The sequence below is a fragment of the Oenanthe melanoleuca genome, chromosome 3 (assembly GCF_029582105.1).
Source record: "Oenanthe melanoleuca isolate GR-GAL-2019-014 chromosome 3, OMel1.0, whole genome shotgun sequence".
In the NCBI taxonomy this organism is placed as follows: Eukaryota; Metazoa; Chordata; class Aves; order Passeriformes; family Muscicapidae; genus Oenanthe; species Oenanthe melanoleuca.
Genome location: NC_079336.1, coordinates 6,333,368 through 6,356,586, shown reverse-complemented (window position 1 = coordinate 6,356,586; position 23,219 = coordinate 6,333,368). Strand labels below are relative to the sequence as shown.

Sequence of the window (23,219 nt, the reverse complement as noted above, 5' to 3'; positions counted from 1 at the left end):
TCACATGGATTGGGAGGAAGCACTGGAACTCAGGATATTAAGTGCATGTCATAAGTAAAATTAGAAGAAAACAGAAAATAAAGGAGCCATAGAAATTTAAGCTGGTCTAAATAGTAGATTTTTGTCATTGGGAGAAACTTCTGATCTTTGTTGACTTGTCCTGTGATTGGATGAGGGAGAATGGCTTTAAACCACATATCTAATTTAAATTGACTATTTAAAGCAAGGTAGGTTCAGATTGGATATTAGGAAGGAATCCTTCACACTGGATGTGTCAAGACACTGGCACAGGCTGTCCAGAGAAGCTGTGGCTGACCCATTCCTGGAAGTGTCCAAGGCCAGGTTGGATGGGGCTATGAGCAGCCTGGGATAGTGGAAGGTGTCCCTGCCCATGGCAGGGGGTTGGAATGGGATGGTCTTTAAGGTCCTTTGCAAGCCAAACCACTTTAGGAATCGATGAATCTATGATTTACATTCAGGGCCTTGAAGGCCAGAAACTGCTTATACCTTTCAAAGTGCAGAAGAGGATAAAATACTGAAATAATAAACACTTGCTTAAAATGGAAAATAAGTAAATATATAACATAGGAATAGAAGCATGGGGGAAAAACTTTGAAGTGGTGCAGCAACTTGAAAATACTCTTTAATACAATTGTCTTCTCCACAGGATGTAGTAGCAGTGAATGCTGTCCAAAGGACCTTTGCTCTCACTGCTTTGAGATTCACTCCCTTATTTTAATTTTGGGATGGACTCAATTCTACTTAACCCTAAAAGTATTCTCTATGTTTTATGGAAGTTCCTGGAAATTAGCTGATTGTGAGAAAAATAAAATATAAAAACAGGAATTACAGGTTACTAGGAAGGGTACTGGATGGATACCTCCAAGATGAGCAGTTCAGAGGCAGTCCTGTGCACAGCACTCTTAGTCAAGGATGCTGCTTAGAGGGGTCTGGAGGGGTCTGTCCTAGTGTTTAACAGGTTTCCTGTCTTGGAAACTCATTTTCCCAGTTCCCCCAGAAGACATGGAATCAGGTACTCACTATACTCATCTCTCACATGACTAACAGGATTGTTGGAACAAGTTGCCCAAGGAAGTTGTGAAGTCTCAGTTATTGCAGGTGTTAAAAACTTGAATGGATATAGCCCTCAGCCACCTGCTGCTCCAGCTGACTCTGGTCTTTAATGACATTAATGAATCAGTGAATTATGGTCTGGAATGACTACATCCACAGTAAAATGTTCAGATTTCCATGGTTAACTCTTACTTTGGCTTCTCTCTTTAGGCTGACACAAAATATTCCTATGTGGTGGCTTTTGCAATGTAAGTATTTCACCTAGACATGTGCTGAAATCACCAAAATCTCACCACATGCAGTATCACCATCTTTATTACTTGGGGATGGCTTCCAGTGTCTGTAAAAGTTTGTTGAATTTTGACTGATGGCTAAAAGGTTGTGTATTCCACTTGTTCATCTCAGCTGCTCCAGATTACAATCAATCCATGGCTGACAGGTGCAGTAGGGCTGTTGGTGGGAAGAGTGACACAAACCATTGGGTGAACTCCCCATTAACACAGTTCTGGTGGAGAGAGTGGCTAAATGGGGAAGAGAGCTCTCCCTATGCCCTTCTTCACAAACCAGCACAAACCATGAATTAAACATGGTCATTTATCAGCTGAAGGGAATTAGGTTATGGTGGAATGGGTTGATATAATGAAGTTATGAGTTTCAAGTCAAGAAATGTTCTTTGTTTTGGGTGGCATGAAGAGAAACATATAACAAAGCTGGGATGAATGTGAGCAAGGCAAAAATTGGGTTAAAGAGAAATTACTGGCTAAGATGGTGTCCAGTTTGGTTCTGAGGTGACATCTTGGGGCAGTCATGTTAATTTAACAATTATAACCTAGATAAGAAAGTCTTCTATGGGAAATTATTCTGACCTGATAAGGAATTGGGCAGAAGCGTCTCTGTTTCCTACAAATTCATTTTCTTTGCTCAGATCCTCAATTCTAAGATATAAATCCTTTAGGATTTTGTGAAGAAAACAGATTTCTCTTTACATGTATTTCCAGCTCTTTGATCTGGGAAATAGGTTCAGCTATTATGCACTGATTAAGTGAAGTATGAATATTTTGATTAGTGAATTTCATAATATTTTCCACAAGTTCTGTTCAAAAATATCATTTTAGGGAAGGTGAATCTCTGGCATTAATACATTTAATCATTTTGTAAGAAGCAAAATCTCTTTAGGAGCTTTTATGTCTCGCAGAGATCAAGGCAATAGACATTAAGTTTTGAACTTCCAAATTAAGATCGTTCAGAAAATTCTTGTGAGCCATAAGTGAAAATGTTCTTAAGATACTAAGATAGATGTAATTACTATTGGTCATACAGGTTAATATTATTGTACACATCCAATAATTACTAAAGGTCTTCTTATTGACTTTACTGTTTGAGAGAGACCATTTTTCTATTAGAAACATTTATAATTGTTTTCCTGTAATTGTCCAAGCTAAGTTACAATTGTGTCATATAATGACCTTTAAAAACGTGTCTAGAAAAGCCTGCAGCTGTTCCCTCCTTGGGTTCTCTCTACTGAGTCATATTTAAGCCAGTGTCTCTGAAACCAGGCAGCAATAAAAGGGATATTATCCTTAGCAAATATCTTAATCATGGTAAATCTCTGTTGCCCTACAAATGACTGCATGGGGGATTAGAGTGGAGTAAGCCATTTGCTGAATATCACTGCCACCTTTCCGAGGCCATTTAAGTGTGTTTAATTTTTCAGGGTGAAACATGAAACCCACTAATACAAATGTTTGCATTTGGCCTGAATTATATCCAGACTGTAACAGTTAGAGCAGGCTTAGGACCAGATTGTGAGTGATTGTAGGAGGCCAGTTTTGCTTGAGAGAGTGAGAGAGAAAAAATGCATTTTTGTTCCCAGTCCCAGCTCTCTTATGTCACTTACGCTGCCCCGCTTCTTTTCAATATTTATGTAAGGCTATCATGGGGTGAAGTACCAGTAAATATATGGGTGATGCTTAGCTCTGTATTTTTTTAGTATCAATTGCAGTCCCTACTGTCATCCAGTGCCTGGGAGCCATGAGTGTCCGGCATGGGTTCATTCTGGCTAAAATGGAGGTGACAATGCTATGAAGAACAAAATAATTTCAGGGACTTGTGTCCTCCATAGCATCACTTTTTATCTGTTTTTAAAGGTTTCTATCATGTTACCCAGAAACACTGAGACTTCTTGTTTTCCAGTGGTCAACCTTAAGCAAACCTTTGGGAGACTGAAGTACAACTGTGCATTTCATGCTTTCTTTTTTTCCTTTCTTTTAACAGAGCAGCATCTTCTCTCTGTGCCTCCCCAGGCAGCTGCAGCCCTAGCCAGTCTGGACTCAGCCAGAGCCTTGGGATCTGGCAGCTCCAGGAGGTGTTTCCTGGGGCAGAATTCAGTGACTGTGAGGTGACACCTATTTCAGGTGGCATGACCCTCTTACTCCACAGTGCAGTGTGCCAGGAACACATCACCCACAAGCTGCCCTTGTTCACAAGGAATGTGCACTTGGGTTCACCTCCTCAGCCTGATTTCTTGAGCTTTCCATCAGGAAGCTTTCCCCATAAGCCCTGAACATGACTTCCCAGAGTGGCTGTGGGGGTAAGAACTGTGAGTGTGAGAGGCAGTGTTTTGTTGTTCATAGGATCATGGAATCACAGAACAGCTTGGGTTGGAAAGGACTTTAAAGACCATCTCATTCTGACTCACTTGCTGTGGTCAGGGACTCCTCCCACTGTCCCAGGTTGCTCACAGCCCTACCCAACCTGGCTTTGAGCACTTCCAGGGATGGGGCAGGCAAAGCTTCTCAGTTCCAGTCCCTCACTGCACTCATAGTAAATCCTAACATCCAATATAAACTTGCCTTCCTCCAGCTTAAGGCCATCCCCCCTGTCCTTTCACTACATGTGTTTGTGAAAAGCCCTCTCCAGCTCCCTTGTAGCCCCTTTAGGAACTGAAGAAAGTTGTCGTTTGTCTCATGGCTGCTGGACTGATCTGCAGCAAAGGTGCAGATGTCTGTCCATCCCAGTGTTTACCGTGCTCAATGCAATAGTCTCTGTGATTAAATCCCAGGCAAGTTTCCAAATGACAAGCCCTGACTTTGAATGGTCAGCAGAATTTAATAAATAGCCTAAGGATCTTAAATGAGATCATAGGATGTGTAGTTAAGCAGTTATACTTGTTAATTGGGAGATGTAGCTAATAATAACCAAATTGAAAGAGGAAATTGAGTTAGTGCCTGTAAGAAATGAGACTTTCACAGTGGACCCTCTCATTAGAGACTTAAAATTATTCTTTTTCTTAACTTAATCACCTATTACATATTTCAACCACTTCAGCCAAGTGTATTCTTTACTGTGACTGTGGTTTAACATAAATTATGTTTAGCTTGTCCTATTGTGCTTTTAGCTTGAATCCATGTTTTTTCCCTAAGGAAAAAGTAAATTCTTTTAAGTGGGTAAAGTTTTATTACAGTCTGCTTTCTACTGTATAGGCAGGTTAAAGCTTTGATTTAATTTCCCTCACAGAAGGAATAAAATTCCTATGGGAGACAATTATAGGTGAAGATTAAACCCCTTGGTGTGTTCAGTGTATCTTTCAGATGCTTTCATGGTGATTGTAGATGAAATACCTACACAGATAAAATGGACATAGAATAATAGAACTATTTGGATTAGAAAAGCCCTCTAAAATCATCAAGTCCCACAATTAACTTGACACGGTCAAGTCCATTGAGGCTTCATAGGTATATGAGGTTTCTCTCTCTTTACTTACTCTGAAGGTGCAAAGAGCTTCTATTTCTGATTCCAGCCACTATTTCATACACTCAGTGCTTGTGGGTTTATCCCTGTAGCTACTGCTGAGGGGTGTCTGCTCTTTGCACAGGCTCTCACATGAAAGATTGAGGCCTTAACTGTGTCTTCATCTAGAGAGGTGGATCAGAAAGTATTTTCACATTCACTAAATATTTTAGAGGTTTGAAAGTTTCTCTGCAGCAGGATAAAAACTAGAAACATCCAGAGATTTTTGTAAGAAGGCTGCAGAGTGTGAAGGAAAATGAGGTACTGGAATAGGATCCAAGGTTAAGCTTCTCAGCTGGACTGAAGGTTTGGACCAGGGTTTTCACATTGCAGTTGATGCTCTCATCACCAGATAATTGGCTATTTTGAGGAGGCTAAGTAGGAATTTCCAAGTTGAGCATGAAAAGCCATTTTGTTCTCAGATGTTTCTTTTAAATCAGCATGCCCCTGTTTTAGTATAATACATGTTTTCTCCATGCAGTTTCTGCTGCAAAAATCTAATCTAGAGGTAGAAATTAGCCCTTCTTTGAACATGGATTAAACCAGATGACCTGAGAAGTCTTCTAATATAAATTCTACTACGATTTAGCTTGGAAAGATCACCCTTGATCTCTAATAAGGAAAAATGATTCTTGAGCCTAGAGCTACAATACAGTAAGAAATGTCACATTAAGTCCTGAATGCCATGGTCTAAAGATTTAAGTATTAAATCATAAACTAATTGTTAGCTAGTGTTCTCAGTTGCTGATTAGTTTTATGCATATGGAATTTGCATACGTTCTCATATATATATATATATATATATAGATACAGTACACACACACACACATATATATATACATACATATATATATATATTTATAAATATAGATGTATGTGTGTGTGTGATATTAGACACAGAGAACTATGTAAGGGAAGGACAAAAATCATGTATATGCCAGTAGGTGACACAGGGCCAGGGGCAGCCCCAGGCACTGGATGGTGCTCATGTGCTCTGTGGCACCACCTTGACCTGGTACAAGTAGAGGCATTCAAGAGGAAATGACTGCTCATGCTTGGGATTTAACCATGGGTCACAAACCCTTCCCATTTAGCAATCTGGATGCTGTTGTGGCTACATTTCAAATGGTAAATAACAAAGGGAAGGTCACTCTACAGAGGCTGAGGAGGTTGAGGTTATGTTCCTGGCTGTGCCCTGAGTTGCCTGGGTTTCCATAGACATGTCACTTCAGATTTTTTAGTCTCTTTATGCCAATTCCATTTTCTTAGTATCTTTCTTTCACAAGTGTAAATGTCTTGCTGTAAAAACTCAGCTTTAAAAAACTGTTTTTGTTTTCTGTGGTGTGTTGGCAGGCACACTTGGGAAGTGCCTATTCTAGGTTGGGACCTCTAGAGGTTCCCATAATCCAAATAATAATGATAAAGACAAGGGAATGACACATGATTCCTTATGAAATGACCATTCAGTGCCCTTGAGAGATGTAAACTGAGTGATTGTTCTATGTGTACCAGCTTTACAAGAGCAAGAATGCCCATTTCAAGAAGGATTTGGGGACAAGCTTCTGCATATCTGTGTTTGCAACAGGCAGGAGCAGCTTCCATAATTATTAAGTTTAGTATAACTTCTGTTGGATCTGCCATGGAAGAACTGTGAAAACATAGCCATGGAGCATGATTATGTTTGCATTTGAGCTGTTGTGGTATAGAATAAATGCCTGGCACATAAAGGGTTGCTTCATGGATGAGATAGGTTCCTAAAGATGGGCTTTTACCTTCCCTTGCCATATTACCATGTAGAAAACACTCAAATGCCATGTCTCCTCACTTATCTGTCTGCAAAATGAAATTCTAGTCTATTTAATAGAACTGATGTGCTGGGTTAAAACACATTGATTAAATGTGTTGATAATGCCACAGAGGGAACGTGTAATGGGAGAGATCAGTGCTCCTGTGGCAAATGCAGTGCTAAGGCTGGGGTTCTGCTGGGAGCTGAGGTGCACCCCTGGGCCCAGAACTGCTGCTGCCTCTGCTGAGCTCACCCCATGGGGAAGGGAGGGAGTCCTGCCCTGCTGGGAACCCACCTCTGGATCAGCTGAGTAATTAAGTGTTTGTTTGCTTTCAGATGAATACAAGAGTAAAGTAGCCTGTGAAGATGACAAGCTGAGGCTGAGCTGTAAGAAGAGCATGGTGATAGCCATTTACTCTGCTGTCTTTGGGAGGACACAAGGAGGCAGCCTGGAGTGCCCATACCAAAACCTAGGGATGCCCATGATTGGTAAGCAGGGGAATGGCTGATGTGGGCAGGGTGATTTCATTTACTGTTATCACAGCAGAGCTGGCACAGATCCTGGTCAGGAAAACAGGACTGGGACATGCAACCTGCCATGGTGGTACTCCTGATGTGTTGGTCAACCAGCAGTAAGCTTCAGCATGAGCACCAAACTGAGGTGCAGCTTTATGTTTTAGCTGAGTTTCCAGGCCACAGGCTTTTCACAGATTCATCTGATAATATGATTGAATTTCTTGTTCAATTTTCTCTCTCTATGGCAGTTCATCCACTGAGCCTCTGCCTGTAATATGGAGGAGCAGATTATCTGGGGATGTCATGTACCATCTGCAGCCACTGAAGCCTTGACATTGCATTTAAACTTTTACTGAAGTTAAAGCAAGGGAGCAAATTCAAAAAGCAAGTTGTTGAGTTTCATCACGTTATGGTTGGCTTACAGTACCTTCAAGTATTTTCTTTACTCTCAGACTATCAGGGTCTCTTACAGTCATGAGTTAAAGATAAATAATTGAAAAACATTCACTGGAACTGTCTGTTCTTGAGCTGATGTGAAATGACTTTGAACATTTTAGGATGTGACAGAGAAAGCAACACAGTACAAAATCCTGTGCTCAGCATTTGTCATAATTCTTCTCTGCAGAGCTGAGAGGGAATTAAATGGTTTCCCAAAGGAATTGCCTCCAGAGAGGGAAAGGCTTCAGAGGAGACTGCAGAGGGAACCTAGATCTGGTGCTATTGCCTGTGCTGGGATCTGTTCAGCTGTATCCAACATCTTTGGCTTCACAGCTGCTGATCCAATGCCCTTAAGGAGTTAAATGGAAGCATGTCAAGTGAGCCCTTGGAAATGTGATACTCAGATGCTGGGTGTCTGTAGAAACCCACAGGTGGAATGAGGCCAGTCAGGTTATTTGTGCAGTGTGGCAAGTGTCTTACTTCTGTAGCTGTGCAAATCTGAGCACTTGTAGCACAGCTGGGTTGTGCAGGGTCTCCTGAGGTGACAGTGTTCCTGGATGTGCTCCTGCAGTCCCCCAGTTACCAGGTAGCAGAAGCCAAGACAGATGTGTGTGGCAGGACCTCTTTGGTGTGGTGTTTGGGATGGGCTGAGTCTGTGCACTGGTTGCTGTGGTGGTTGGGCTGCTGGGTGAGAACTTGCCAAGTCAGTGAAACAGGATGGGTTTCTGAAGCAGACCTGAGCACCCCACTCTGTGTTCCTTGCTGAGAGAGGAGGAACAGGCACTTGCCAGTGACAAGGCACCAGCACAGGGACCTGCTCTTCAGTGTCAGCATGAAGCCAAACTCTATGTGAAGCCACAAAGGGTAAAGTTTTACTCTCCTTTGCCAAGCTGCAAAGTCATGAAACTTGTACTGGCTGAGAGCAGGGTGTGTGGGACCAGAAAATGGGACAGGAGGCACAAACAGGGAGAACAAGCAGTGGGGTCTGACAGCAGGGCTGCACGTGCCATAGGATCTCCAGCACCTGTGTTACCTGCTGTTCTCAAACTGGCCTTGTGAGCTTTACAAATTGGGATGTTTGCCCAAGGAAATGAGGTGTCAGGTCCTAGAGTGCAGCATAGTCTGCTGCTGGGATGAGGCAGGGCCTTCCTCAAGTGTCAGCTCCTAGATGAAACTACTTATGTGAGCAGGCTCAGTACAAAACAGTGCAATCCCAGCTCAGGGGTGGGAATACTGAGGAAACCTTACACTACAATCCAGCTCAAGGTTTTAAGCTGTGAACTGATGCTAAAAATGACTGAGTTGTTGGACAGGAGCAAATATCCACATGTTTGGAATTGTTGGGATCTCAAGTATCTTAAGTTAGTTTGGTTCTCCTGGAGTGCTGTGGGAGTTGGTGTGTCCTGCCTGCTTAAGAAAGGGAGGGTGGGAGGGGTGTCTGGAACATCATGCCATGCAGGACTGGGGAGATGTGAGGAACTCACCAGGGAGCAGTGACTTCCCCAGGCTTTCCCAGCCATTTGGGCACTCTGTGTGTAGGGTGAAGGACAGACCATTGCTGTTGATGCTTCCTTGAATGATGAAATCCTGAGGGAATTGTGGGGATGGGGGTGAGCTTTACTAAAAGAAAATTGGGGCTGAGCACATGGTCATTGCCAATTCACCATGCTCCAGCCCTTAAATCCCACTCATGTTTGGGAGTGGTTGTTCAGGTTTCTTCAGCTACAGCTTGGCATGAGGCAGTCTCTGCTTATGACAGCCTTCCCTCCATCTGCCTGTGTGAGCTGACCAGTGGGGCAGAGCTCCAGTGCTGCAGGAAAGGGAAGGTGAGTCCTGTCTGTAGTTTGCACTTCTCTTGGCCACACAGGAGATATTGGTGTAGGATCCTCCTCCAACCGAAATCAGCAAAAAGCACATTGACACTGCACTTTCCCTGCAAAGCTCCCCCTCCTGTCTCCACTGCAGCAGTGACAGGAGCAGGGTGTGCTCCCAGCTGCCACCAGTGACTCTGGGAGCAGCGCCAGGGTCCCCAGCCTGCCCCAGAAACTCTCTTCTCACGGGCCTGCCCAGCCCAGCAGGCAGCTCTGCTCCTTCAGGAGCAGGTGGAAACATCACAATTTATACATCAAAGCTTCTGCTAGCTGGAGAACATTTCCCTGCACGTTTCCACAGCCCTGCAATGTGGGGAGGGCTGCTCGTGGCAGCCTTTGATCCCAGACATTCACTACAAGCTGATCTTACAAACATGACTGTATGAGTCAGACTTTGCAGCAACATCCAGTTCCTGTAAGGCAGAACCCAGCTATGTTCTGTTCTTGGGAGATTTATTCTGTTAGAATTTCGTGGGACTGATGATTTGTGTAAAGTCTGAGCCTTGGCAAAGGGCATTTTGCTGGGAAGTAGGCCCTGCACAAGTTCACAGTAACTATTTATATCCACACAGCCTGAGCTACGTGATGAGTGAAGAAGTCATATGTGCCCCAAAAGTGGTGAAGATTATCTTTTCTTCCTCCCCTAATGAAAAACAGTTCGGAAAATTTGATTCAGTTTTTTTCTTTCTGAGGACAAAATGCACATTTGGCCCAAATTTAAAAAAGTACAGCTTCTACAGGTGAAGCTTTTAAAGAACTGAGTTCTAAGATGGGCAGAAGAGGTGGCCTAATAGATCATTGCATATGTAAGGTAAAGCAATTTGTGTTGTTTCTGCCTTGAAAAACAAGACCTTGTTTGTACTTCTATAGAAGTGTTGAGGAGATGAAGTCCACTAACAGTGAATTTCCTGGATTCTACATTAGGTGCTCAGGTGGTTTCTGAGGTATCCTGGTGTTGCAATCCTTTTAATCCAGCTATTGCTGTGCTGCTTTTGGGTGATGGAAGATCCCCAAGTAACCCTTCACATGCCATGCCATGCCAGACACACGCTTTCTCTTCTTGTAATGTATATGTGCATGTGCTTAGCATCTGTGAAGAGAAACTTATGGTGGAGAACTCCATCCTATTGCTGTCATGTTATAGTGAAAATCTGTCAGGATCCTCCTTTAAGTGGAAACATGCTGAAACTTATGTCTCTGACTGTAATGGGAAACCCCTGCAAACAGCTGGAGCCCTCCCCAAATGCCTTGGGAACTCTGAAAAGCTCCTAAAAGAATTTGACCTTATTTGTAACTCTCTTAATAAAGCCTCCACTTTGCTGCCAGTGTGTGCAGAGAGCATACACAGAGCATGGGGAGGTCTCTGGGGAAAGGGCTATTTACAAGCAATGAACCATTAATATCCCTCAGCCAAGTGAGCCCTTTGCCCCCTTTTCCTGCTGTTTACAGCTGCCTCTGCCTGCATCTCCAAGTGGCTTATTTATTCCAAGAGAAGTAATTAAAAATTGGCCTTTTTCTACATGTATCTAAGTGCAAGGTAGTGATCTGATTAGGAGACTGAGGAGGAAGATCTTGGATGTAAAATGATTACCCTTTTTATTGCTTAGTGGAGCAATATCTTTGTTCATATTCAAGACACCTGACTTGTTCACATTATTCATTTTTACAGTAGCTCCCCCTCTGAAGCACAGAGAGTGAGATGGATGTGTTCAGCTGACCTCTTACATAGGATCCAGGACTCCTTCTCAAGGACCCTGTTTTTCTCCATCACATATACAAAAAGCCCAAAGCAATTTAATTGCTCATCCTGGGTTGAAGGAATCTGGGCTTGGTTTTGGAGTCAGTTCAAGATCGTGGGAACTCTGGCTCCTCAGCCTTGCTCTGGGTCCTGGGGTGTGGATTCAGCTGAGCACTCTGTGAGACTGAAATGTCCTTGTCACATAACACACAAGTTGTCTCTGTGCCTCTGTAAAGGGGCAAAATGAATGTGTTTACAAAGCCCTGAGGAAACTCAGATGGTCAGTGGCACTCCCTGACTTGTGGGATCTGATAATGGAAGAGCAGAGGAAGGAGTTCAGCAAATGGACCTGTGCTTTAGGTGCTCATTCCCCTGGCATTTTTCATTCTAATGCTGTGACAGAAGGTGATCTAATCCAGTTTGTTTTGATTTCTCCCTCTTAATTCAGATGTATATAAGACTTAAAGCAGAGTCCTCATATAAATATTTATTACATCACATAAACAATGGACCCTTCTAGTTTGTTTATCTGTGACCAGATCTAGCATGTGAATGAATATGGAATACATGCAGTAAAAAATCCATTTATTCCAGGGTACATCTTCCTGCCAGCATAAGAGCTGGCTTTAAGAAACTGCTGCCCCTCCAGCTGTGCATTTCTGGCTCTCTTCTGCTTCACCATCTATGACATTTTCCATCCTGTTTCCATCAGAACAAGGTTGTACTCTAATCTTAGTCTTAAGTCAAATGCTTAAAAATAAAAAGGCCCCTAAAATGTGGAGCTGGACCAATGAGGAGTAGTAACCCCTGGCACTGATGGGGGAAGCAGATGGTGGCTGGGTCTGCAGGAAGGTTGGGATATCCACAGACATCTGTGCTGCTCAGACAGTGCCATGCAGCACAGCTGACCCTCAGCAGATCCAAGTGGCTGAAAGACTCTCCTGCTCCATCCTGGTTTCCCTGTCTGGCCTTTAAAGCAGCTGCAGTGCTGGGTCTGTGGGATGAGCAGCAGCTGGGGGATCAGACCTGCCTTTCCTCTCCACAGAGCACACCAGGCTTCCAAAGCACCCCTCCTGTAGGTGGGACTGTGCATGCTTCATTTACATTCAGGGCAGAAACTACTTTATTATGTGTATAACTCATGATTAAGAACATGTTTTTAGAGGGCAATCTGTTTGTATGCAATAAAACCCACATCTGTATCCAAATCTAAAGGCTAAATACATATCAGTTGCTGTTTAATTCACATATCATACCTTATTAAATTTAAATTGAAATGCAGGTCCCATTTAGAATGCTGAGTTAAAGTGGGACAAAGCCTGCTTTCAGAAAGTTGTTCTTCAATTTTAGATATTTTATGTGTTTCACTTTTTGCCTCCAAACACCAGGAGGTAATTAAAATCACTTTACAGCTGTTTCTAGAAAACTCTAACTATTGTTGGGTTCCATAGAGCCTTAAAAATGATTTATATGAAATAGTTTTTATATGCACACAATAGCTATTTAAAAAAATAATTAAAAAGTTCATTCAAATGTGAGTCTGGACAAGATCTTTCTCTAAACCAAGGTTCAAGTTGTTTTTGAAATGCTGTTTCCAGTGGAGTATGACCCCATGCAGTGATTGTAATTAAAAATTCTTAAATGAGTAATTTAAATAGCACTAACAGGCTCTGTGATGCTATTGGTATAATATTTGAAGAAGTAAAGTGAATATTTGTATCAGTAATATCAACTTCTTTAGTGGCTGATCTAATAAAAGATGCCTATTGCCCAACTATTAGTTAAAAGCAACCCCAAAATACAATCCTAACAATGAAAGGGCAAAGTTAAATGTGTAGCATCTCAGCTTGTTTCCACGGAGTTGTTTTGAATGAAAACCAGTGTAACTTGTTCAAAACTGATAAAGTTTCCCTTAAACTAATTCAGATGTCACTCAAGAATATTGCAAAATTGTCATGGTGAAAGCCTAAGAAGCAAAGGTAAGGTGAAACCTGTGAGTTTGCAGGCATGCCATGCTTCATTTTAGGAACCAAGGGCAAGAAGTGACTTGCAGGCTGTGTCAGCTGGGTAATCTCTCTAGAAAATGGGCCAGTCCTGCAGCTTGTGGTCTTGCTTCAGCCTCAGTCCAGACACTTGTTGAGTATCCCCACATTCAGGAAAAGACTTTTTTTGGGTTGTAATGAATAGGAAGGAGAAATGAACTCAAGGACTTCACAGAGAAGTAGATACATTGCAAGCACTATCCCTATCTTCTACTGAGTGATGCCAAAGCTGTTACCTTTTCTTGGCTGCCTTACAGCCCACGATCCACTCTGCTGCAAATTAAATAATAAAATGTAACTGTCATTGCCACACCAAATCTTCTTTGTTCTCTGAGACTTCTTGGAGCCGTGTTTGAAGCTGTCCTTGGATTCTGACTTCAACCCCCAAACCTGAGAAATGCTCTTAATCTGCTCAGTTTTGCACACTCTGAGTCAGTTCCTGCAAAACTCATATTTTATGTGAGTTCTGGTTCCAGATACAAGGGTGAGAAGATGATTTAAGTTCACATTAATAAACCAAGTGTTTTTAAATGTAAGGATAGGATTTGCAATTAAACCTGTAACCTTCAGTTGCAGTCTCTAAATGTGATGGGTTTCTTTTAAGATAATATTATATTTTCTGGCCTAATGTTAAAGTTTCCAAAGTTTTATGAACTGTGTGGTGGCTAATTTTTCTCTCTCTTTCTGTAAAACATACTTTTTAAATGTAAAGCTGGCCTTCTCTGCACATCCTTGTAATGTTTGGATATAGATTTCCTTTCTAGCCAGTTGTTTTCAGTGACATTGTGCAAGACATATGTTCTATATACAGCAGTATCAACGTGAAATTCTCTGCTGCTGTTAGTAATGTGATGTTGACCATTAATCATTTTACAAATACCAGCAGGGAACTTTTTACTGTGTTGGGTTCCTGTTCCTGAGCTTCTTCTGTGCATGTAAATACATTTGTGCTTCTGTACCTTTTTTGTATAAGGGCAATCTTTGGTTTCTATTGGCTGAACTTCACATTGATTGGTCTTAGGGATACTTAAGTATTTGTAGTTTGGTTGTCTCCCTCTTGTATTGTGTATCTAGTCCCACCTCACTTCTTTTATCCTCTATTGAGGGTGTGTGCCATGACAGGGAAGAGAAATCCAGTATATTTAAGTTGCCCCCAAATGAAACTGTGTGACAGCTTTACACTGATAAAGAAATTACCTCCCTAGGCTGCTAAATGAGAGAGAAAGTGGATAAAATCCATCTTTATTAACAGTCTTCTCTGCTGGCTTTTAAAGAGAACATTACACCTAATGGGCATGGGCTAAGTTGAAAATGCCTGGGGTTTGATGTACTGCACAGAGTGCAGCCTGACTCATTGACTCCATGAAGACATCCTTCACAGGCTGCTGGATGGCTAATTCTGGCTGAAGCTGAGGCTTAGGCACCTCTAGCAGCTGCTCCTGTATGAAGGAGCTGATGTTTGTATTGACCATAGCTAATGGAACACCTTTAAAATACATGAGAAGCTGCCCCAAACCAGGAGAGCTTCCTTCCCTCCTGCTTATGACAGAGGTTCTTTTTTGGACTGAGACAGTCACTCCTAGGTAAAACATGAAGGAATTTAGGGAGCTACCTCACCTGAAAGGTTGCAGTTACTTCCTGCTTGTGTCCTTTCTGCCATTCCATTGAAATTTGCTTTCTCTTTTGGCAGACAAGTGGATAACCACAGCACTGATTCAGACATCTGTCAGCTTTCTTTGCAGGAACTAAATTTCCCTCCTCTTAGTTAGACTGCTTCCATCTTTCATTCTGTCCTCTTGCATTCATAGCTCCCAGCAAGTAACTTTTCCTCTTTTGTTTTTGAGCAGGAAATCAGGCTGCTTGTTTTAGAGAAAAAATCCTGTCCTCTGCTTGGAAGGAGTGTCCTCCTCAAGCTGTCGATTGTTTATAAATTACTTCCCTTAAGGGAAAACTTAAGTTGATCCTTTCACCTGCTCCTCAAAACACAGCAAGGAAAGCTAGAGTTCTGCTGATGGTTTAATTTTGAGATTTGGGGCTGCTCCTGATGCCTTTACACTGGGTCAAAGCATCCCACAGAATCTATCTCTTGATCAGGTACCACCAGTTCTGTTCCAGTTCCTATACACTTACTTTGTATGTACTACTGGAAATAGTATTTTAGGCAGTGATCCCCTTTCTGAAGTCTTTAATTGTGGCAAATCATTTGGTCCTTTTGAGACCTCAAGATCTTATATTTTCTTGGCTGAAAAAGTAGAGTGAGTGCCCCATTTTTCTTGAAAATTCACGGACTTCAGAGAATCTGACTCATCCTCTTATGAGTGGGTGGAGTTTTTTCTCAGGCTCCAGTTTTCTTTCTTTTTAAAGTGCATGCATGTTAATATTGGGTTGAGCTGCATGTCCTGCTGGCTCTCCAGATCCATGGACAGCCTGTGGAAAACTCCTACCTGGCAGCTTCACAGCATGGTCACCTGCCAGCTGTGTGTGGTCCTGCTTGCTCTGGACAGCCTGTCTCATCTGGGCAGGAACCCACCTTTGCAGGCTCAGCATGGCTGTGCCAGGTGAGTCTGATCACAAGCAGATAAACAGATGAACAGATGAAAATCTGCAATATGCCCAACTTCACTGTGGGATTCGTCATCCTTCTCAAAACTTGGGGTTTAAATCTGTTTGTGGATCCATCTGTGATGGCTGCTGCCTTGGAAGAGGCTCCAATCTCCACCAGAGCATCTAAGGAGTTACCAAAATGCAAAAATTAAAGAGTTTGGAAACATTCTTTCAAACCCAGATAGGTTTTGCAATCAAAAGGAGCAATGCATGGCTTGGATTTCAGATTTGGATGTGTCACCCTTACTGGAGAAAAACAAGTAACACTGAGTAACCAAAATTAAGGATATGATTAATAGGCATTGGCTCCAGTTTCTTTTTTTTTTTTTTTTTTTATTTTTCACCAGGAAGAGGTAATAAAGAAATAGTCATGCTGGGAAGCAGCCTTAGACTGACTAAAATCCATTCATTGTGGTGAGCTTGATGATATGGACATTACATCACCGAGACCAATTCCAGTTTTAAAGCCAACACAGTCTGCAAACTGCAGCTGGTAAAATTCTCCATCATGGCTCTATTGCTCTGGTTTGGGTTTTTACCCTGACAGAGGCTGGGCTGATGGAGTAGATCAAGGAATCATATCATACTAAATGCAACTGGTAAGCTGAATTATCCACTGAGGACTTAGACTATGGGTTATGAAATCCAGCTGGCCAGTGGTCTGCCTTTGTGAAGTGATCCTGGGAAAGGAAATTCACCTTGCACCAGGAGCAAGGCTGGAGGGATGTGCAACTTCTAGAAAATGGGGTCAGAGGTGAAGAGAATAAAGTGAGCTGATCCCACTCCCCCCCAGCCCTGACTTTAGCTGAAAATGCTATATTTGAAAAGCACAGATGATACCTTTAAACACTTTCACATGTGAAAGTTTCACCATAGCCAGGATTTGTATGTGCTCTCTGGCACTGTACTGAAGCAATCCAATAGTGAAAGCCAAGGGTAACTCTGACCCAATCTCTCCACGAGGGCTCTCTATCATCCATGAGGCCTTACAGCAGTTTTTATTGCAGTATTGTGGGATTTGAGCTTTGTGGGCTTTAAGAGGTTCTCAGCAGGGGCCTGGCTCTGCTTAGCAGTACTTACCTCAGCCTTAGTGATATGGTGTTGGCATTTGTGAGCCTCCTTCCCACGTCTCTGACACATGGGGTGACTTGTTTGTTACTGGTGCCAGGGTGGTATCTCGTAAAACATTTGGAATTTGCATTTAGCAAGCAAACAAGCAGCAAAAGAAAGGAGATCATAGAATATAAAATCATTAAGGTTGGAAAAGACCTCTAAGATCATCTAGTCCAACTGTAATGTTGCCCTGAATGAGCATGACATCTGGTACAGTAAGTGCCCATGTATAGTCTCCCACTTCTGAAGACCTGGAAAAAATGAATTTGGCCACAGCCCAACTCTGCTGCACCACATTGCTGGGCTTGGCTTCCCTGCATCTCTTTGGCAGGATAACTGCATGATTTATGGATAAAACCCCTCAGTTTTGCTGCCTCTCTGAACTCTGAGGATGGGCCCCTGGAGGTGAAGCCTTCTGGCCTGGAATCACCTTCTGAAGAGGTGCTAATATAATTAGAGCTCTCACTTCAATGAGCTCCCCAAGGACTTATTTACATTTGGAAGTTAAATTACCTATGTGCAGTTTGTAACATCCAACAGGATTGAATTCAGTGCTTTTATAAGTGTTTTTATAAAACCTGAGACATGGGAGTAAAAGAAAATACCATGTTGTCCCTTCTAGAGCTCCAAATGACGTAGTGGTGACTGATTTATGAAGATTCTGTAGTCTCATCTATCACTCAGCCACCTCTCAGATGTACTATTGACATCTTCAGTGCTCATCAGTGAGGGAGTAAAGATGCTTGAATATGACATTTTGGCACCCAGCTAAATGAACTCCTTATCAGAAACCCTTTGAAGTGTGTAAGGAAGATGGTCCCATTTGGAGGTTCTGATTGCTGCTCTTACATTTTCCAGTTCAATGTGTTATGTGGAGGCTGAACATGTTGACAGACCAAGAAATCCAAGATGGGAGACAAAGTTATTTTCAATGTTGGTGCAGTCCTCCCTCAAAACACTGCAGGCTGCTTGCCCTGGCCTTTATAGGAATGTACAAAGCACTTTTGCTTTGAAATTGTGTGGAGGCAAAACCAGGGAAAATTCCCTGTAGTGAGCAAAAGGAAGTCTTTGAAGTGAACACTTGGTCAAAATTTGTGCCTAGACCCCATTTCTCTTTTTTCAGAGCTAGAAAAATATGACTGTTTCCAAAAGAATGGCTCAGGTCCTACATGGGGAAAATGAGGAGAGTATTTGGATTTACCACGTGGGTATTGTTATATGCTATTGTCAGTAGTGTTTAGCTGGATCTTGAAACATGGATACCTCTGATGACTTTCTGCCACTCCTGCATTCTCCAGATTCTGGTGTTCATTAAGGTCTGGAGGTCAGGGAAAACAGTAAGTCTTACCTAAGTTGTGACTGTTTGCAGCAAGAGGCAAAAAGTGGAGCACAACAAGAAATCTCTACTGTGCTATATTGAAGTCACGCTGGCAGTCACTTAAAAGCAGCCAGAGATTGCTTGAAATCTTCAATAATGACCTGAGACTGGGTTTGTAGATGGCACCAAATTGGGCAGGACACTTGTTACAGCTTAACTAGAGCACTGAAGTGTCCACTTTGGGATTCACAGGTGAAGAGAGATGTTGGAAAACTGGAGCAAGTCCAGTAAAGCTCCAGCAAGCTGGTCAGGGGACTGGAGCATACAGCACATAGGGCAATACTGAGGGACACAGGGTTGTTCAGTCTCCAGATGAGAAAGCTCTGGGTGGGATCTTATTTCTGTTTTTTACTAAGGAATGGGTGGTTCAGCGAAGGCTATTTTTGGAAATGCACAGAAGGAAACAGCAGATGAACACAAAAGCAATAGAAACCTGATTACATACAAGCAAAAAATTCTTCACCTGGAGAGGGGCTTAGCCCAAGATCAAGTGTCCAAGGAGTTTGGGAAATATTTCTCTGTGGAGATTTTCAAAACTTGCTTGGGTGAATTCCTAAACAACCTGATGTAACATCAAAGCTGACTATTCTTTGGGCAGGAGGTTAGAGTGGATAGGCTCCAAATATTGCTTTCAGCTAGATGATGGGATGGTTAATGTGTCCTAGTCCCAGCAGGTGATGTTTCCCTCTGGATATATTTTTTCATCCTATGGTTTGCAAAAAGTCCATGTAAAAGAGGCTTTTACAATCTGGATGCCCTGCTTTCATCTGTAATGGAAGCATAGAGAGTTCCTTCTACTTTTCTGCTCATTTTGGCTGGTGCAGGTTGAGCTGGAGCAGCCTGGCAGTTGGAGAGTTGAGGGCTTCACTATGGGTACTTGTGACTATGTTGGCCTGGTCTGTGCCCACATAATTTGGGTATCTGGGGTTACATGTATACTGGTAATTGAGTAGTAGGAAGGGCACAGGTATTGGAAATAGGTCTGTACTAGGAAACTGTAGCACGGTCCATGGCAGATTGTCTTGGCCCAGATAACCCTCCTAGGCAGTCCAGAAGATCATAGAATTCTGGAATGGTTTGAGTTGGAAGGGTCCTTAAAGACAGTCTTGTTTCAATCCCCCTACCATGAGTAGGAACACCAGCCACTAGACCAGGCTGCTTAAAGCCCCAAAGACACAGTGGGAGCCTTCTGCAAATTGACTGTTAGGGCTAGCCCTGTTAATCTCAGGCTGTATTACCTCTTTGGAGTAATGCTAGCTGGCAAAATCATTCTAAGATACTGGGTATCAATTAAACAAAGGGGGTAAAGGTGTGTCCATAATTTAACCACCTTTGGCTTTTTGATACAGATGCTGCTGCTAAAGTCAGTTTGGGTGGAGACCATGGCCTGCTCAGAACTGCCTGGGAGGAAAGAGGCCATCAATCCCAGGACATGACTAGTGATGGCTAGAAAAGCTGTCAATGTGTGATGGTATATGAAAAATAAAACTCCTAGAAGCATTTTTCAGTGTGATAAATCTGCAGCTTTGGCACCTGAAGAATCAATTAAATCTGTTAAGGTGGAGAGCAGAGTCTGTAGTTTGTTAGTGCATACATATTCCTAAAGGAGGAATGTCCCAAAGGCTGCCCACCTCTGGGGATGCAGGGTGCAGAAGCCTTGCTGTGCCTCCCACAGGACCTGCAGTGTGTAATTCCCCAGACTCTCATAGATACAGTATGCTCCTAAGCAGACAGCTGTGGGATGTTCTCTGTTTTGTGTGAGAACAATAATAAATAAAAAGAATAGGCATTCTCCATGAAATCCTCTGCAGCATTTAGATTTGCTGAGTTTCTCTAACTGGACATTTGCAAAAAGACAATGAATCAGGTTTGCTGCATGCCAGATGTTTCCACTGAAACCTCTGACACTCATTGGATCAGAAATCCCCTAAGGAAGTTTGGGACTTTCAGTATGAAAATGTTTGCATGGAGCCTTCTTCTTTTGTCATTTGCAGTATGCAAAATAAAATGCTGCCTTTGATTTGAGAAAAAAGACATTTTACCCTCTAGGCTTGATTTTCTGTGGCTTTCCTGTGTCTCTCATGGCTTTTAGTGCTATGCTGGTCCTAGCACTCAGTACCTTTTGAAGTCCATTTTTCCTTTCCCTTCCTCCTAATTAGTGACCAAAAGGGGTTTGTATTCCATTCTCTGTAGCTGTCCTGTTCATTTTAGCAACAATTTGATGTTGAAGAAATGTCTCCTTGTGAATTTCCCCCTGAGCTTAGTCTGGACAGTGAAAACAAACCGTCAGACTTGCATCTAAAAGCTCAAGATGTTATCTGTGCAAATTGTTCTCATCCTAGGTAAGAAAACAGGCAAAACCACCTGGTAGAGAAAAATACTTGGGAAAACACTTACTTTTGGAACTTTCCATATTCTAAATTTCTAATATAGAAAATGTTTCTACTTACATGGAATGAATATGATTAAAACAGTATTTCTAGTTATATGGTAAATGATAATATTATAGTTATTATATCTCATAGCAGTGTTCATTCCATTTAGAAATACAACATCTAAGAGCAGAAAGAGACATTGATCACCTTTGTCTTTCCAGAGGCCAGAGAGGGAGATTTGAGACACCTCTTGTGATTGTTACAAAGATGAAACATCTTTTATTCTCAGCCTTCTTTGTATGGATGTTTGGGGATTTCTGATTCTTTGGAGTTCTTTCAATTTTTTAGAGATGTGTTAGAGTCAGATACACCTTCTCATGTAAAGACAAAGATTTTTAAATTTGGAAATCTTGTATGTGCTCCCACAGTCTGCAACTGGTAAATTATTTTTAGGCCATTTCTGTTGTGAATGGACAAATATTCACAGATATGTATTTTTTTCCTTTTTAGAGTGTCAGTCAGCTACTGCTCTTCAGCTCATGATCAAGCGCTGTCACGGGAAAAGAAGCTGCAGCATATATGCCAGCACCTATGAATTTGGAGATCCTTGTTACCCAGGCATCCAAAAGCATCTTAATGTCATCTACACCTGTGGTAAGTTACAGAATTCTCTAACTCTTACTGGGGTCTATGTTTGTTGAACAGTGTGTGTGGATAATAAGATGCAAAAAGTTGTTGAACTTCTCGTTGGCTTCCAGTTGGTGATTCTTATTTGGTCAACAAGGGAAAGCTTTGGACCACCAGAGTAGTTTAATTCTGTCACTTTTGGTACTCATTGGCTTTACAGAAAAAACAAAGGAAGAGGAAATGGTATTTATTAACCCATTCATCTGCTTCTTCAAGGCAGGAAAATCTGGCAATGAAGTCAATCTGCTCAGTGGATATTTACACACTGAATGTTGGCATCCTGCAACAAAGCTGTGGTTATCAGTAGGATCATTATTACTTTATTCTGTATTTATTTCATTTTGTCCCATAGAATCAGATGATTACCAAACCATACTCATCCACTGAATTAGTAGAAAATCGCTCCCAAAATTTCCAGGTAAACATCGCAACAATTTTTCTAACAAAATACTGTTATTTAAAAAAAGAAAAATAAACAGTTGGTGCTCTCAGCTGGGAGCTTAAGTCATAGCATTGGGCAGACACTGTGCTCTTACCTGACTAGTCATCTTATTTTGCAACAGAGGAAAAATTGTTCCTGTCTGAGCTCTGTAGTATAAAAACAACATCTGTCTTCTTACTCTGATGACATTTTGGTCATTTGTAGCTGACATATTTGAAAATACTTCCTTCAGGGCTCAGCTTACATAGCTGTCACTAGGACCAGCTCAGTCTCTCTCTCTCTGTATTCCTTTCTGCATCCATCTGGAAGTGCCAATGTTGGTGCTGTACTGAATGTGCTGAGCAGACAGAGGGACATGGAGTAAAGGAGAAGCTCCCTGTGCCCTCAGACCACAGTAGGTCTGTGGGTCACTCTGTTTGTGTAACTGCAGCATGCTGAGTGTGACAGAAAGCATTTGAGATGGAGTCACTAAAGCATTTTGTTCAGTGGCTGCAGCATGGTTCATGTGCATCACCCTGAGAAGCAGAGACATTGATGCAGGAGCATCAGGCTCTCAGCTTGTCTGGCTGTTGTTTTGTTTGGCAGGAGTGGCTGGGAGGTTGGGTTTTGTTTGAAGTGATGCAGCAAGAAGGAGCAGGCTATCCTTGCAAAGCCCTGTGAATTTTCTAGTCAGGAAGGTGATGTTTTTATATCACTTTTCTCATAAAAAGGCTGGGAGAAGCTTATCTTCATGGGAATTTGACAGAAACTAAGGCAATGTAGAAGGAAAAACAGGAGTCCATCCCTCAAAAATCCAAGGAAAACAAACAGAGACCCATGATGTATTTCCAAGTGGATTTCTTCTTCAAAGGCCTCCATGGCCTTATTCTAGAATTGTGCTCCTGGTCTCAAAGTCCACTACAAAAGGCACTAATGATCTCTTAATCTGACCTTAACTCCCTAGTCCAAGCCTAACTGCATCAGGAAATGAGTCATGCTTGAGAGCACAAAATGGCATGTTTTGCTTTTCTGTGGGTAAAATCTGCCTCATCCTTTGAAGGTGGCCATGGCTCCTTTTCAAAACTATGATCTCAGACATGTCTCTGAACTGGATTTTGTGATCAACAGACACATATTTCTTGCCTCAAATAGCAAAGTCCTTCAACACGTGAAAATGAAATGAACAAGAAATAAAATTCCAGTTCCATGTGCTTGTGCCAGACAGAACTAAGTCCTGGAATTCTTTTAGAAGAAATGATAAAACCAAACAGTTTGCTATTCTTATGGCCTAGAGAATGATACCAGTGTAGAAAACATCCTGCTGGCTGTCTCTTTGGTTCAGATTTCCCTAAAGCTGTACACACTATGGCTCCTGGTATAGAGCTCT

General features: G+C 42.1%; 1 protein-coding gene across 2 annotated transcripts in view; it reads left to right on the top strand.

Annotated features, from left to right (window-relative positions):
* The window catches only part of LOC130251671 (protein eva-1 homolog C-like), a 199,308-nt gene that overhangs the window by 75,701 nt on the left and 100,388 nt on the right, over positions 1 to 23,219 (top strand). The window contains exons 4-5 of one of the 2 annotated variants that reach the window (XM_056488501.1): positions 6,986 to 7,138; positions 21,235 to 21,378. In XM_056488501.1, the coding sequence (XP_056344476.1) occupies positions 6,986 to 7,138; positions 21,235 to 21,378 (297 nt within the window). Of the gene's footprint in view, positions 1 to 6,985; positions 7,139 to 21,234; positions 21,379 to 23,219 lie in introns of those variants that run through there. The other variant, XM_056488502.1, reaches the window with a different exon arrangement.